We start from the raw sequence: 12,266 nt of genomic DNA on the forward strand, positions 1-12,266 counted from the left end.
AGACAGAGTCTCGCTCTGTTGCCCAGGATGGAGCGTGGTGGCGCGATCTTGGCTCACTGCAAACCTCTGCCTCCCTGGGTTCAAGCAATTCTCCTGCCTCTGCCTCCTGAGTAGCTGGGATTACAGGCATGCGCCACCATGCCCAGCTAATATTTTTGTATTTTTAGTAGAGACAGGGTTTCACCATGTTGGCCAGGCTGGTCTCGAACTCCTGACTTCAAGTGATCCGCCTGCCTCGGCCTCCCAAAGTGCTGGGATTACAGGTGTGAGCCACTGCACCCAGCCAAGATCCTGCATTTCTAATAAGCTCCCAGGTGATGGCCATGCTGCTGGTCCACACTTCAAGTAATAAGGGACCACACTTTGAGTAACAAGGTTACAGAAAATGGTTCTGAGATGTTTGGGTTTTATTTAACAGGTAATGAACAGCCATGAAAACTCTGGTTTGTTTAGGCTTTTAATTCAAGTAATTCCAGCCCATGGTTGCAGAAGGATTTACAATGAGAAGATAGTTACCCCTGCCCTACCCTTTCACACCTCTAGGCCCACTCCCAATTGGCAAAAAATAACTTTTAGTTTTTTTTTTTCTTTTGGTGTTCATACCCATAACGTTATTGTTTAGAGTTAACTAAAAGTGGTTGCCAATTGGGAGTGGGCCTAGAGGTGTGAAAGGGTAGGGTAGGAGTAACTATCTTCTTATTGTAAATCCTACCACTACTTTTTTTTCTTTTTTAGAGACAGGGTCTTCCTACATTGCCCAGGCTGGACTCAAACTCCTGGGCTCAAGCAATCCTCCTGCCTCCCAAGCAGCTGTGACTACAGGAGTATGCCACCATGCCCAGCCACACTACTTCTCAATTTTAAACATTCATCTGCTGTTTATTGTCCTATTCAGATAAATATGGATATATGGGTTTAACTCACACTCTGTAGTTCCTTTCCCCCATTGGCAATATATATTTCTTTTCTTTTCTTTCTTTCTTTTTTCTTTTTCTTTTTTTTTTTTTTTTTGAGATGGAGTCTCACTCTGTCGCCCAGGCTGGAGTGCAGTGGCACGATCTTGACTCACTGCAACCTGCCCTCCTGGGTTCAAGCGATTCTCCTGCCTCGGCCTCCTGAGTAGCTGGGATTACAGACACGTGCCACCATGCCCGACTAATTTTTGTATTTTTAGTAGAGACGGGGGTTTCACCATGTTGGTCAGGCTGGTCTCGAACTCTTGACCTCGTGATCTGCCTGCCTCAGCCTCCCAAAGTGCTGGGATTACAGGTGTGAGCCACTGCACCCGGCCTGGCACTACATATTTCTATCACTCTTTTTAGTTCATCTAAGGTTACCTTTGTAATTAATTTTTTTTTTAAATTTAGCTAGAGTCTCGCTATGTTGCCCAGGCTGGTCTTGAACTCCTGGCCTCAAGCAATCCTCCCACCTTAGCCTCCCAAAGTGCTGGGATTACAGGCATGAGCCACCATGCCTGGCCTACCTTTATAATTTTAAGTAACATCATTTTCCTTGGTACTTTTTGATCCATGGAAGGGTTTTAAGTTAGAGATAGACAAAACATTTGTCTTTTTTTTTTTGAGACAGAGTCTGGCTGTGTTGCCCAGGCTGGAGTGCAGTGGCACCATCTTGGCTCATTGCAACTTCTGCCTCCCAGGTTCAAGCCATTCTCCTGCCTCAGCCTCCCGAGTAACTGGAATTACAGGCACCTGCCACAACACCCAGCTAATTCTTGTATTTTTAGTAGAGACGGGGTTTCACCATGTTGGCCAGGCGGATCCACCCGCCTCAGGTGATCCACCTGCCTTGGCCTCCCAAAGTGCTGGGATTACAGGCATGAGCCACCGAACCCGGCAACATTTGCCTTAAAAAAAATCACTCTGGATTTTGCAAGGAGAAAAGGATAGGAGGAGTAAAAATCTAGAGTCAATGAGACTGGCTGGAAAGCAAGAAACTGAAATGGCCTGCACTGGGGCTGATTGTGAGGTCAAAGAAGAATTAGACTAGAATGGAAGGCTCTTTAGGAGGTAAGACTGACAGGACTAGGTGACTGGTTACATTCATTTATAGTGGCATTCAATAAAAATTTGTTAAAAAATACAAATGAATGATTTCAACAAATGTTACGGAGATCTTACTATGTGCCAGCCTTTGTGTGTGGTGTGGAGAATACAATGGTGAGCAAGACATACCTGGACTGGTCACTGGAGATAGACAAGGAGTCAAGGGTGACTCCCAGCTGTTTGGCCTGGTGCAGTTCACTGAGGAGGGGAACCCACAGGAAATCTAGGAGTGAAAGGAAATGATGCCAGAAGTTGTGCTGTTGCGTTAGAGGGGCCTGTGAAGATGTCCTGCTGGACATCAGGCAGCCTGGAGCTCAGGAAAGAGGTTAGAACTGCCAATGTCAGTTTGGGCATCTAGATTGGTAACAGAGGTCATAAGAGAATGAGATCATCCATGAAGAGTCAGTTTGAGGAGAAAAGAGGGTCAGGAAGGAACCCTGAGGGACATCTTTTAATTATTTAATTATTTATTTTTATTTTTTTATTTTTTGAGACGGAGTCTTGCTCTGTCACTCAGGCTGGAGTGCAGTGGTGCAATCTCAACTGCAACTTCTGTCTCCCAGGTTCAAGCGATTCTCCTGCTTCAGCCTCCTGAGTAGCTAGGATTATAGGCGCCTGTCACCACGCCCAGCTAACTTTTGTATTTTTAGTAGAGACGGGGTTTCACCGTGTTGGGCAGGCTGGTCTCAAACTCCTGACCTCAACTGACCAGCCCACCTCGGCCTCCCAAACTGCTGGGATTACAGGCGTGAGTCATGGTGCCCAGCCGGGACATCTTTTCAAATGTAATAAAATGTGTTGGGTTTTCTTCCATTCTTATACATACTTACTAGGAAAAATCATCTATTTCTTTAACTCCTAAGACAAGTACTGTTAACATTTCATTTTGGGGGATATTACCCCACCATTCAGGAAGCAGATGGAATACAGAAAGCTCAAAAAAATCTAACTGGTTTTCTGGCTTCCTCTGTCTGCTTCCAACCCATTCTCCACAAAAAAAGTAAAGGTTCTCTTAAAACAGAAATTGGATTATATTGCTCCCCTGCCTAAAACTGTTCTATGGCTATCCACTTCAAACAAGCATCAACATCACCTAGAAACTTCTTAGGAATGCAAAATCCCACCCTGCCCCAAACCACTGAATCTAAAACTCTAGGGATGGGGCCCAGCACCTCTGTTTTAAGAAGTCCTCCAGGTGATTCTGACGCAAGCTAAAGTTTGAGAACCGTTGTGTTAAGCTAACTGCTTTCTATGTATGATGTTATTTAAACCTGGCAATTCTTATGTATTGTTGCCAGCAGAGTGCAGTGGTTAAGAGCAGAATCTGGAGCTAGGCTGAGTTTCAATTCCACCTCTCCTAGCTTTGTGATATTAGGTCTTATTTCTTTATCTGCGACAGGGATAGTAATAGCGCCTATAGCCAGCACGGTGGCTCACTGCCCATAATCCCAGCACTTTGGGAGGCCAAGGCGGGCGGATCACTTGAGGTCAGAAGTTCGAGACCAGCCTGGCCAACATGGTGAAACCCCGTCTCTACTAAAAATATAAAAATTAGCTGGGTGTGGTGGCGCACGACCGTAGTCCCAGCTACTCAGGAGGCTGAGGCAGGAGAATCGCTTGAACCCAGAAGGCGGAGGTTGCAGCGAGCCGAGATGGTGCCACTGCACTCCAGCCTGGGCGACAGAGCGAGACTCCGTCTCAATTAAAAAAAAAACAATAATAATGATAATAGCGCCTACCTCCTGGGGTTGTTGTGGAATTAAACATCATCAGTAAGGTGCTTAGAACAGTGACAGAACCTGGATTTTAATCTCTCTTGGCCTCCAATAGCTGTGCATGCCCCAGGACCAGGTAACGGCCTTGCCCAGGACGGGTATGGGGCGGGTGGTGTGTGCGCTGTGTCCAAGGGTTGCAGCCCCTCTGACCCTGGCGTGCCCTGTGATCTGGTCCAAGGTGCTAGGCCTCTGACTGGAGTCGGGCTTGCCATCGGCGGTGCTGGGGAGCGGGCTGCTCTCGTGCAGGCAGCCCCACCAGCCAGCCGGGCTGCGAAGCTGCCTAGCACGGTCTGAGCATTCGCCTTACTCGCTGGCTGCTGACACCCCGACGCCGCTGCCACTGCCGCCGCCGCCGCCGCCGCCCTAAGCACCGCCCGTCGCCCTCTCACCCCGCGGCAGCGGCGGCGGCGGCGGCGGAAGCGGGGGGGCGGGCCAGGCCGGGGCGGGGCCGCAAGCGGCATGGAGGAGGCGGAGGCCGCGGCGAGCCGGGCCGAGCAGTGAGGGCCCTAGCGGGGGCCCGAGCGGGGCCCGGGGCCCCTAAGCCGTGAGTGCCTCCGCGTGGGTGTCCGGAACGGGTAGCGCTGCCGGTGCAGGTCTCCTGAGCCCTCGGGCGGCTCCGGGCCCTGGGAGGAGGAGAGAAGCTGGGGCAAATAGGATGGGACGAGGGTTGAAGACTGGGGCAGGAGAGGTCGCTCTTTGCTCACCACAGCCTTGGGAAGGCCTGGAACTTGGTCCTTGTAGGGGCTAATGAACTTTGAGCCGATTATTTGGCCTCCACCCTTGGACAGCCTTGATTCAGAGAGTTACTCCAGTCTCAGGGAATTTCCAGGTGATCCAACCCCACTGAAGGGTTTCCTGCCAGCCCAGAGAAGTTGAGCCACTTTCCCCATGTCACACAGTATGGGCGCTTGCAGGGAAGAGTTGCTGGGAGGTCCTCCCTCATCTCCCCAGAAGGCATCAGACTTTGGGAGGAGCATCTTACCCCATGTGGCCCTTTGGTCCCTTCAGATTCCTGAAGTCATGGGCTGGCCAGGACATTGGTGACCCGCCAATCCGGTATGGACGACTGGAAGCCCAGCCCCCTCATCAAGCCCTTTGGGGCTCGGAAGAAGCGGAGCTGGTACCTTACCTGGAAGTATAAACTGACAAACCAGCGGGCCCTGCGGAGATTCTGTCAGGTATAGAGATGTCCCAAACCCTCCCCACCGAGCGCTCCCTCCCAGCTTCCTCCCCACCTAAATCAGGCACTGGGACCCCTGTTGGCCAGCCCCAGTGGGAAAGGGGCAGCAGGTTCCTAGAGGGGAGACCTCTATGTGTCATGTCCCTATAGGTAATGATTTGAACCCAAAGTTCTGGAATCGGAACCCAAGTACAACTTCTAAGCTTCTGACGGAAGCCTGAAGTCTGATCAGGCTGGCTTTGCAGAGAGGCACACCCCTGTGAGGCAGTTAGGGCCAGGACCCAGGTCTGATCCCCCGCTTGGGTCCCTGGGCCTGGCTCCATCTCTAGAAACCAACAATGGAGGGGACCAAGGAAATCAAGGTCTCAAATAGAAGAATACAGGAGCACTGGGTAGGGAGGGCCCTAATGGAGGGGGAAGTGTCAGGGGAGGTTCCCTGGGGAAAGTGGCTGTGAAACTAGGCCCTGGTCAGGGGAGTAGAGCTAGGCAGACAGAGGAAGGGACAGGACCCAGTTTCTCTGGATGTCTTCACTGCAGCCAGGGCCCTCCTTTCAGAAAGACCCTCTAGGATCTGAAGGAGGTGCTCCTCTTAATCATCCCTACCCCTCCCCTCAGACAGGGGCCGTGCTTTTCCTGCTGGTGACTGTCATTGTCAATATCAAGTTGATCCTGGACACTCGGCGAGCCATCAGTGAAGCCAATGAAGACCCAGAGCCAGAGCAAGACTATGGTAGGGCCAGGCTAAGGATGGGGTAGGGGGCCTTGGAACTCACAGCTGGAGTGGCAGGCAGACCCTAAGGGGTGAGACTCTGCTGAGGAGACTATCTCCATGACCTGTTGTACCCCACAGATGAGGCCCTAGGCCGCCTGGAGCCCCCACGGCGCAGAGGCAGTGGTCCCCGGCGGGTCCTGGACGTAGAGGTGTATTCAAGTCGCAGCAAAGTATATGTGGCAGTGGATGGCACCACGGTCAGTGGGCCAGGGTCTGGTGTACAGTCACTCTATTCTGCTCAGGGCATGGTCCACTGGCAGCAGGGTCTACTGCCTAAGTGGGAACTGCAACTCTGCCAGTTTCTAGCTGTGTGACTTTGGAGTCCTCGATTCCTTATCTATAGACTGGGACTAATGATTTCTACTTGTCAGGATTCAATGAAAAGTTTGTGAAGTGTCTTGTATGTAGTGGGATCTCAAAAGTAATCATTCATAATAGTAGGCAGTCAATTCATTGATTTATTTTATAACCATCCCCTGGTCCTTTCTTTGGCCTCAGCCTTGTGCTGGGCACTGGGGACCTGAAAGTAATCAGACCTGGCCCTACCTTGAGGGGTTCAGTGTGGTGGAGGATTGTGATACTTCCAGGTTGAAGCAGAGACAGCAGAGGCTCTAAGAGCCATGAAAATCATGGAGGGGAGGGTTGTAGAAAGACGTGATCTCTTCTGATGGGAGTGCTATAGAGGCTTTCTGGAACAGGTGGCCTTCGAGCTGAGTTGGAAAAGAACTGTGTGAACAGAAGCATAGGCAGGAGGTGATGTTTCAAGCAGCTGGTGTTTTAAGTACCCCTAAGACAGAGACACCTTGAATGCCAGAGTGAAAAGTTGGACTTTGTCTCTGCCACTGTGTAGGTGCTGGAGGATGAGGCCCGGGAGCAGGGCCGGGGCATCCATGTCATTGTCCTCAACCAGGCCACGGTGAGTTTCTAGGGGTGGGTGACCCAGAGGGCTGGAGCTGGGCTCTTCTTGCTGATGACACCAACTCACCAGAAGTATATCCCCTGCCAGGGCCACGTGATGGCAAAACGTGTGTTTGACACGTACTCACCTCATGAGGATGAGGCCATGGTGCTATTCCTCAACATGGTAGCGCCCGGCCGAGTGCTCATCTGCACTGTCAAGGTCAGTTATTCTGTCCTGACCCTGACCCCTACTCCCTAGCTCCAACCCTGCTTCTAGCCCCGGCTTCTCTGCCCCTCATATAACATAGTGGGAAGATTCTCTGAAGGAAGGTTACTCAGGTTCCAATCTCAGCCTTAACATTTGTATTAATTCAGCAAATAGTTATTGAGCAACAGCTGTATGCCAGGTACTGCTCTGGGTGCTGAAGATACAATGGGAAACAAGACAGACTCCCCACCCTCATGGAGCTTATATTCCAGCAGTGGGAGGTCAACAGAAACAGCCAAGTAAATGTGGATAATGCTAGTAAATGATAACTTGTATAAAGAAGAAAATAAAGCAGGGGATAATGAATGATAGAGGGGAGGGGACATTTTAGAAAGGGAAGGCCCCTGCAAGGAGATGATATGTGAGCAGAAAGCTGAGGAATTGAGGAGTGAGCCAGGTGAGTATCTGGAGGAAGAGCATTCCAGGTGGAAAGAATGGCAAGTGCAAAGCCCCTATAGTGGAAAGGTACACGGCATATTTGAGGAACAGCAAAGATGCTAGTCGAGATGGAGCAGAATAAGGGAGGAGAGTAGGAGAGTGGTTGGAAAAGAAGGCAGAGAGTGGCGGGAGAGAGAGGTGCAGATCGTGTGGGTTTGTGGAAAGGACTTATTAGCTGGATGACCTTAGAATCTCTAAGCCTTCAGTTATTATTTTATCTGTGAAAGAGAGTAACCATAGAGGGTTATTGCAATAATGTAATGAGCTATTTTAAGTAAAAGGTTGCTACATAGTTCGTGCTCTGTGAGGCCAGGTCTCCTGGAACCATGCCAGTCAGGCTAACTGCCTTCTCTGGTCCCCCAGGATGAGGGCTCCTTCCACCTCAAGGACACAGCCAAGGCTCTGCTGAGGAGCCTGGGCAGCCAGGCTGGCCCTGCCCTGGGCTGGAGGGACACATGGGCCTTCGTGGGACGAAAAGGAGGTGCCGGCATCAGAGGCCATCCACTCTGTAGTATCAAGAGCCTGGGAGGAGCAGAACCCTAGGAGATGGGGTGGGGTGGGGAACAAATAGGAGCCAGTGGCAGTGGGTTGGATGAAAGTAGGCAGGGAGATGGGGAAAAGCCCCCAAACTGGTGTCTGGGCCCCCATGGCCCTCATTCCTGCCTCCTACCAGGTCCTGTCCTCGGGGAGAAACATTCTAAGTCACCTGCCCTCTCTTCCTGGGGGGACCCAGTCCTGCTGAAGACAGATGTGCCGTTGAGCTCAGCAGAAGGTGGAGTTAGTGGAGCATGGATGGGGCAGGGCCTGGGCTGGGGGTGGGCATTTAGATCTCTCTGTGGAGCTTTATTCCTTTGATTGTGTGCCTGGGGCTCTTCAAACCTTGCTGGCCCCATGCCTCCATGACAACCGCATCCTTCCCTCAGAGGCAGAGTGCCACTGGGCAGACACAGAGCTGAACCGTCGCCGCCGGCGCTTCTGCAGCAAAGTTGAGGGCTATGGAAGTGTATGCAGCTGCAAGGATCCCACACCCATCGAGTTCAGCCCTGACCCAGTGAGTGGGGCCTTAAGACAGTGAGGTTTGGACTCCTTCCCAGCTCAGCAGGGGGGCCCCAGGAATGATCTAGGTTGGGCTTTCCCTACCTGAGCCTGGGAGAGAACCAGGGGCAGGATTTACACTGCGCTCTGAAAGACAGGGCTGGGGTGAAGGGGCAGGCCATGTGAGTAAAGCTCAGCGCTAGAGTTGGGCTGAGTGTGTGGAGAGCCCAGAACAGGGAAGATCCTCTATCCCTTCCCTGTCTACTCCAGTCTGCACCTACCCTCACCTGAGAAGTCTTCCCTAGGTGGGGATACCAGTTTGAAGGGGGAATAAGGCAAGAGCTAAATGCTATTTCTCCCACAGCTCCCAGACAACAAGGTCCTCAATGTGCCTGTGGCTGTCATTGCAGGGAACCGACCCAATTACCTGTACAGGTAAGCCTGGGAATGGGCTATACCCAGCACTGAACAGGAGGGTGCTTAGGTCATCTACCTTCAGGAGGAACTCTTGAGGTGGGCAGAAAGGCAATAGATTCTAGATGCATTCACCTCTGTGGGTAAGCACAGGGACTCTGGGCCCAGCTGTAAACACAGGGGAGCCTGAGTTGGGGGGTGATGAAGTGACCCTAACCTATCCCTGGGCTCCCCAGGATGCTGCGCTCTCTGCTTTCAGCCCAGGGGGTGTCTCCTCAGATGATAACAGTTTTCATTGACGGCTACTATGAGGTGAGCAGGACTTGGGGGGTGCCTCGGGTGGAGTACAACATGGAGCAGCAGTGATTGCCAGGGACGGGCAAGGGAGACCGCCCAGGCAAGGGCTGTGAAATGTGAAGGCCTTGGATTGCAGAGGTGGGCAGGGGGAAAGTGACCTCACATGGTGAGCAGTGGCCATGTCCCCCAGGAACCCATGGATGTGGTGGCACTGTTTGGTCTGAGGGGCATCCAGCATACTCCCATCAGCATCAAGAATGCCCGCGTGTCTCAGGTACTGCATAGGCAAGTGGGGATGGGGCAGACACCTGGCTCTGCCTTCTACCCTAAAGCTCATGTGCCCTATTCCCACCCCACTCCCAGCACTACAAGGCCAGCCTCACTGCCACTTTCAACCTGTTTCCGGTGAGTACTAAGGATACAACTCTTGGGCCTGGGAGGGGGGAAACATGGGCATAAGGTCTGGGCCTGTTACGTGGCAAGCTCTTCCCCTCACTGGGCCTCATCCTTCACATCTGGAAAATGGGGGTAATGCTGCCTGCAAGAAGAGGGTTGGGGGCAAAGGAGACCACAGGATGGAGAGACCCCTTTGGGACCATGATGTCCCATTCCCCTTCTAGGAGGCCAAGTTTGCTGTGGTTCTGGAAGAGGACCTGGACATTGCTGTGGATTTTTTCAGGTGAGGGGAGTCTCTAGGTTTCAGTTGAGATCCCTCAGTCTGCAGGGAAAGAGTCAGTGAGGTGTCCTAGAGAGCTTTCTGGAGGACATGAGCTCACAAGTGGGGGCGAAGCCTGGGCAAAGGTAGGATGGCAGGTGTTGGGGCTGCTGTTGAAGGTAGAGTGGATGAATGGAGACAGTGGGGATTTGGGGGAAGGAGGTACTCCAGGAAGGAGGTGCTCCTGAGACCTAGCTCCAGCAATTCCAGCATCTCTGTGTGACTAGATTTATCCTTGTCCCTCCCTGAACTCTTTGACCCTGCCTCTCTCAGTTTCCTGAGCCAATCCATCCACCTACTGGAGGAGGATGACAGCCTGTACTGCATCTCTGCCTGGAATGACCAGGTAGGCTGGAATGACCAGGGTTTAGCAGGCGAGTTTATGAGGCCTCAGCTAATACCTCCCACTATGGCCCCCTGTCCCCAGGGGTATGAACACACGGCTGAGGACCCAGCACTACTGTACCGTGTGGAGACCATGCCTGGGCTGGGCTGGGTGCTCAGGAGGTCCTTGTACAAGGAGGAGCTTGAGCCCAAGTGGCCTACACCGGAAAAGGTAACTGTCAGGGTAGGGTGAGGGGGCTGGAGTCCCCTACCAACTTGAAACATCTTAACCTTCATCGTGGTCCGTGTCTGCCAGCTCTGGGATTGGGACATGTGGATGCGGATGCCTGAACAACGCCGGGGCCGAGAGTGCATCATCCCTGACGTTTCCCGATCCTACCACTTTGGCATCGTCGGCCTCAACATGAATGGCTACTTTCACGTGAGTGGGAGGCAGGGAGCAGGGCACAGTGTGGCATGACAGTCAAGAACAAGAACATGGACTCTGAAGCAATCTTAGCTCTGCTACTTGCTAGCCATGTAACCTTGGGGAAAGAGCTATCCTATTTTTGCCTCAGTTTCTTTATCTGAAAAATGAGGATAAAGGGCTGGGCGTGGTGGCTCACGCCTGTAATCCCAGCACTTTGGGAGGCCGAGGCGGGTGGATCACAAGGTCAGGAGATCGAGACCATCCTGGCTAACATGGTGAAACCCCATCTCTACTAAAAATACAATAAATTAGCCAGGCCTGGTGATGGGCGCCTGTAGTCCCAGCTACTTGGGAGGCTGAGGCAGGAGAATGGCGTGAACCCAGGAGGCGAAGCTTGCAGTGAGCCAAGATCACGCCACTGCACTCCAGCCTAGGTGACAGAGCAAGACTCCATCTCAAAAAAAAAAAAAAAAAAAAGAGGATAAAATACTACTACCTCACTGGGTTACGATATTTTGAGGTTTAAATGAGTCAATATATGTAAAGTGCTTTGAATTATAAACATATATAAGGGTCAGCTGGTATTGTTTTTATTTTTACTATTTTTAGCACTAGACTATGGGTGTCTGGGGAGAGTATTTCTGCCTCTAAGTACTGGTCCAGCCCTGCAATCTCTGCCCTTTCCTGTTTTGGCAAGTGCTGGAGCCTATGCTTCAGCCTGAGGAGAACAGGGAAGTCCTTAGGTACCCCCAACCCACCTGGCTGCATTCAGAGGACCATTCCCCAGTTACAGCAAGGGAGGCCTTGAGCCAGCCCAGCCCAAAGGAATGAATAGCGTCCAGCTTGGAACCTCCTAGAAGCCAGAGGTCCCTCAGAGGCTGACTAATACGCGAGCCCCGTTCCTCTCCCAGAGAGGGGCAGGCGCTTCCCTCAGGTCACTCTCAGTACCAGAGTCAAAGTAGTTTTTTCCTTCCCAGCCCAGCCCGTCCCTTTGCCCACCACCTCCTGCAGGGCCTATTTCTGCCATCTGTGGCTCTAGAACAGCAGGCCCAGGGAGAACTACAAGAGGCAGGGACTGCTAGTTCATGGGTCTGTGGTGCAGTAGTGTGAGCTGCCGTGACAGCATGAGCTCTCCAGCAATGGTGGAGGCCAAATTAAAGCTAGTAAGAGCTTGCTGAGGATGCTGCAAAGAGGATGGAGAAGACGGTGGGAAATTAGAGGGCTCTTTACAGTTCTAGGACTTCATTTGTGTGTCTTATAGATGTCTGGCTGGTCAGCAAGTGGGTGTGGGCCAGACAATGTGAGGTGCTGATTTTCACTCTCATACCCACTCCAGGAGGCCTACTTCAAGAAGCACAAGTTCAACACGGTTCCAGGTGTCCAGCTCAGGAATGTGGACAGGTTGGGGCTGGCAGCAGGGCAAGGGGTGGATATCTAGGAGATTTGGAGGCCAGTCCCTGAAAGTCCTTCCAATGCTGGGCCTGTGTGTTTACTCCAGCCCTGCTGCTACAGATTCCCATGTGACCCCTTGCCCTGCTCAGTGCTACCCATGGGACCTGAGGGCCTGCCCACTCCCCTGACCCATTTCTCCCTCCTCTTCAGTCTGAAGAAAGAAGCTTATGAAGTGGAAGTTCACAGGCTGCTCAGGTATGGCC

General features: G+C 52.1%; 1 protein-coding gene across 5 annotated transcripts in view; it reads left to right on the top strand.

Moving 5' to 3' along the window:
* Window positions 1-12,266, top strand: part of POMGNT1 (protein O-linked mannose N-acetylglucosaminyltransferase 1 (beta 1,2-)) — a 32,214-nt gene that overhangs the window by 18,167 nt on the left and 1,781 nt on the right. For 2 of the 5 annotated variants that reach the window (XM_034964100.3, XM_034964123.2), the window contains exons 1-19: window positions 4,254-4,382; window positions 4,847-5,016; window positions 5,634-5,748; window positions 5,869-5,987; window positions 6,641-6,706; window positions 6,797-6,910; window positions 7,760-7,877; window positions 8,070-8,168; window positions 8,320-8,447; window positions 8,796-8,866; window positions 9,082-9,157; window positions 9,333-9,416; window positions 9,506-9,547; window positions 9,763-9,821; window positions 10,131-10,203; window positions 10,285-10,413; window positions 10,498-10,623; window positions 11,948-12,012; window positions 12,214-12,258. In XM_034964100.3, the coding sequence (XP_034819991.1) occupies window positions 4,897-5,016; window positions 5,634-5,748; window positions 5,869-5,987; window positions 6,641-6,706; window positions 6,797-6,910; window positions 7,760-7,877; window positions 8,070-8,168; window positions 8,320-8,447; window positions 8,796-8,866; window positions 9,082-9,157; window positions 9,333-9,416; window positions 9,506-9,547; window positions 9,763-9,821; window positions 10,131-10,203; window positions 10,285-10,413; window positions 10,498-10,623; window positions 11,948-12,012; window positions 12,214-12,258 (1,649 nt within the window). In that variant the 5' untranslated portion in view covers window positions 4,254-4,382; window positions 4,847-4,896. Of the gene's footprint in view, window positions 1-4,253; window positions 4,383-4,846; window positions 5,017-5,356; window positions 5,411-5,633; window positions 5,749-5,868; window positions 5,988-6,640; window positions 6,707-6,796; window positions 6,911-7,759; window positions 7,878-8,069; window positions 8,169-8,319; window positions 8,448-8,795; window positions 8,867-9,081; window positions 9,158-9,332; window positions 9,417-9,505; window positions 9,548-9,762; window positions 9,822-10,130; window positions 10,204-10,284; window positions 10,414-10,497; window positions 10,624-11,947; window positions 12,013-12,109; window positions 12,259-12,266 lie in introns of those variants that run through there. The other 3 variants (XM_034964120.3, XM_034964109.3, XM_055093454.2) reach the window with 3 other exon arrangements.

The sequence above is a fragment of the Pan paniscus genome, chromosome 1 (genome assembly GCF_029289425.2).
Source record: "Pan paniscus chromosome 1, NHGRI_mPanPan1-v2.0_pri, whole genome shotgun sequence".
In the NCBI taxonomy this organism is placed as follows: domain Eukaryota; kingdom Metazoa; phylum Chordata; class Mammalia; order Primates; family Hominidae; genus Pan; species Pan paniscus.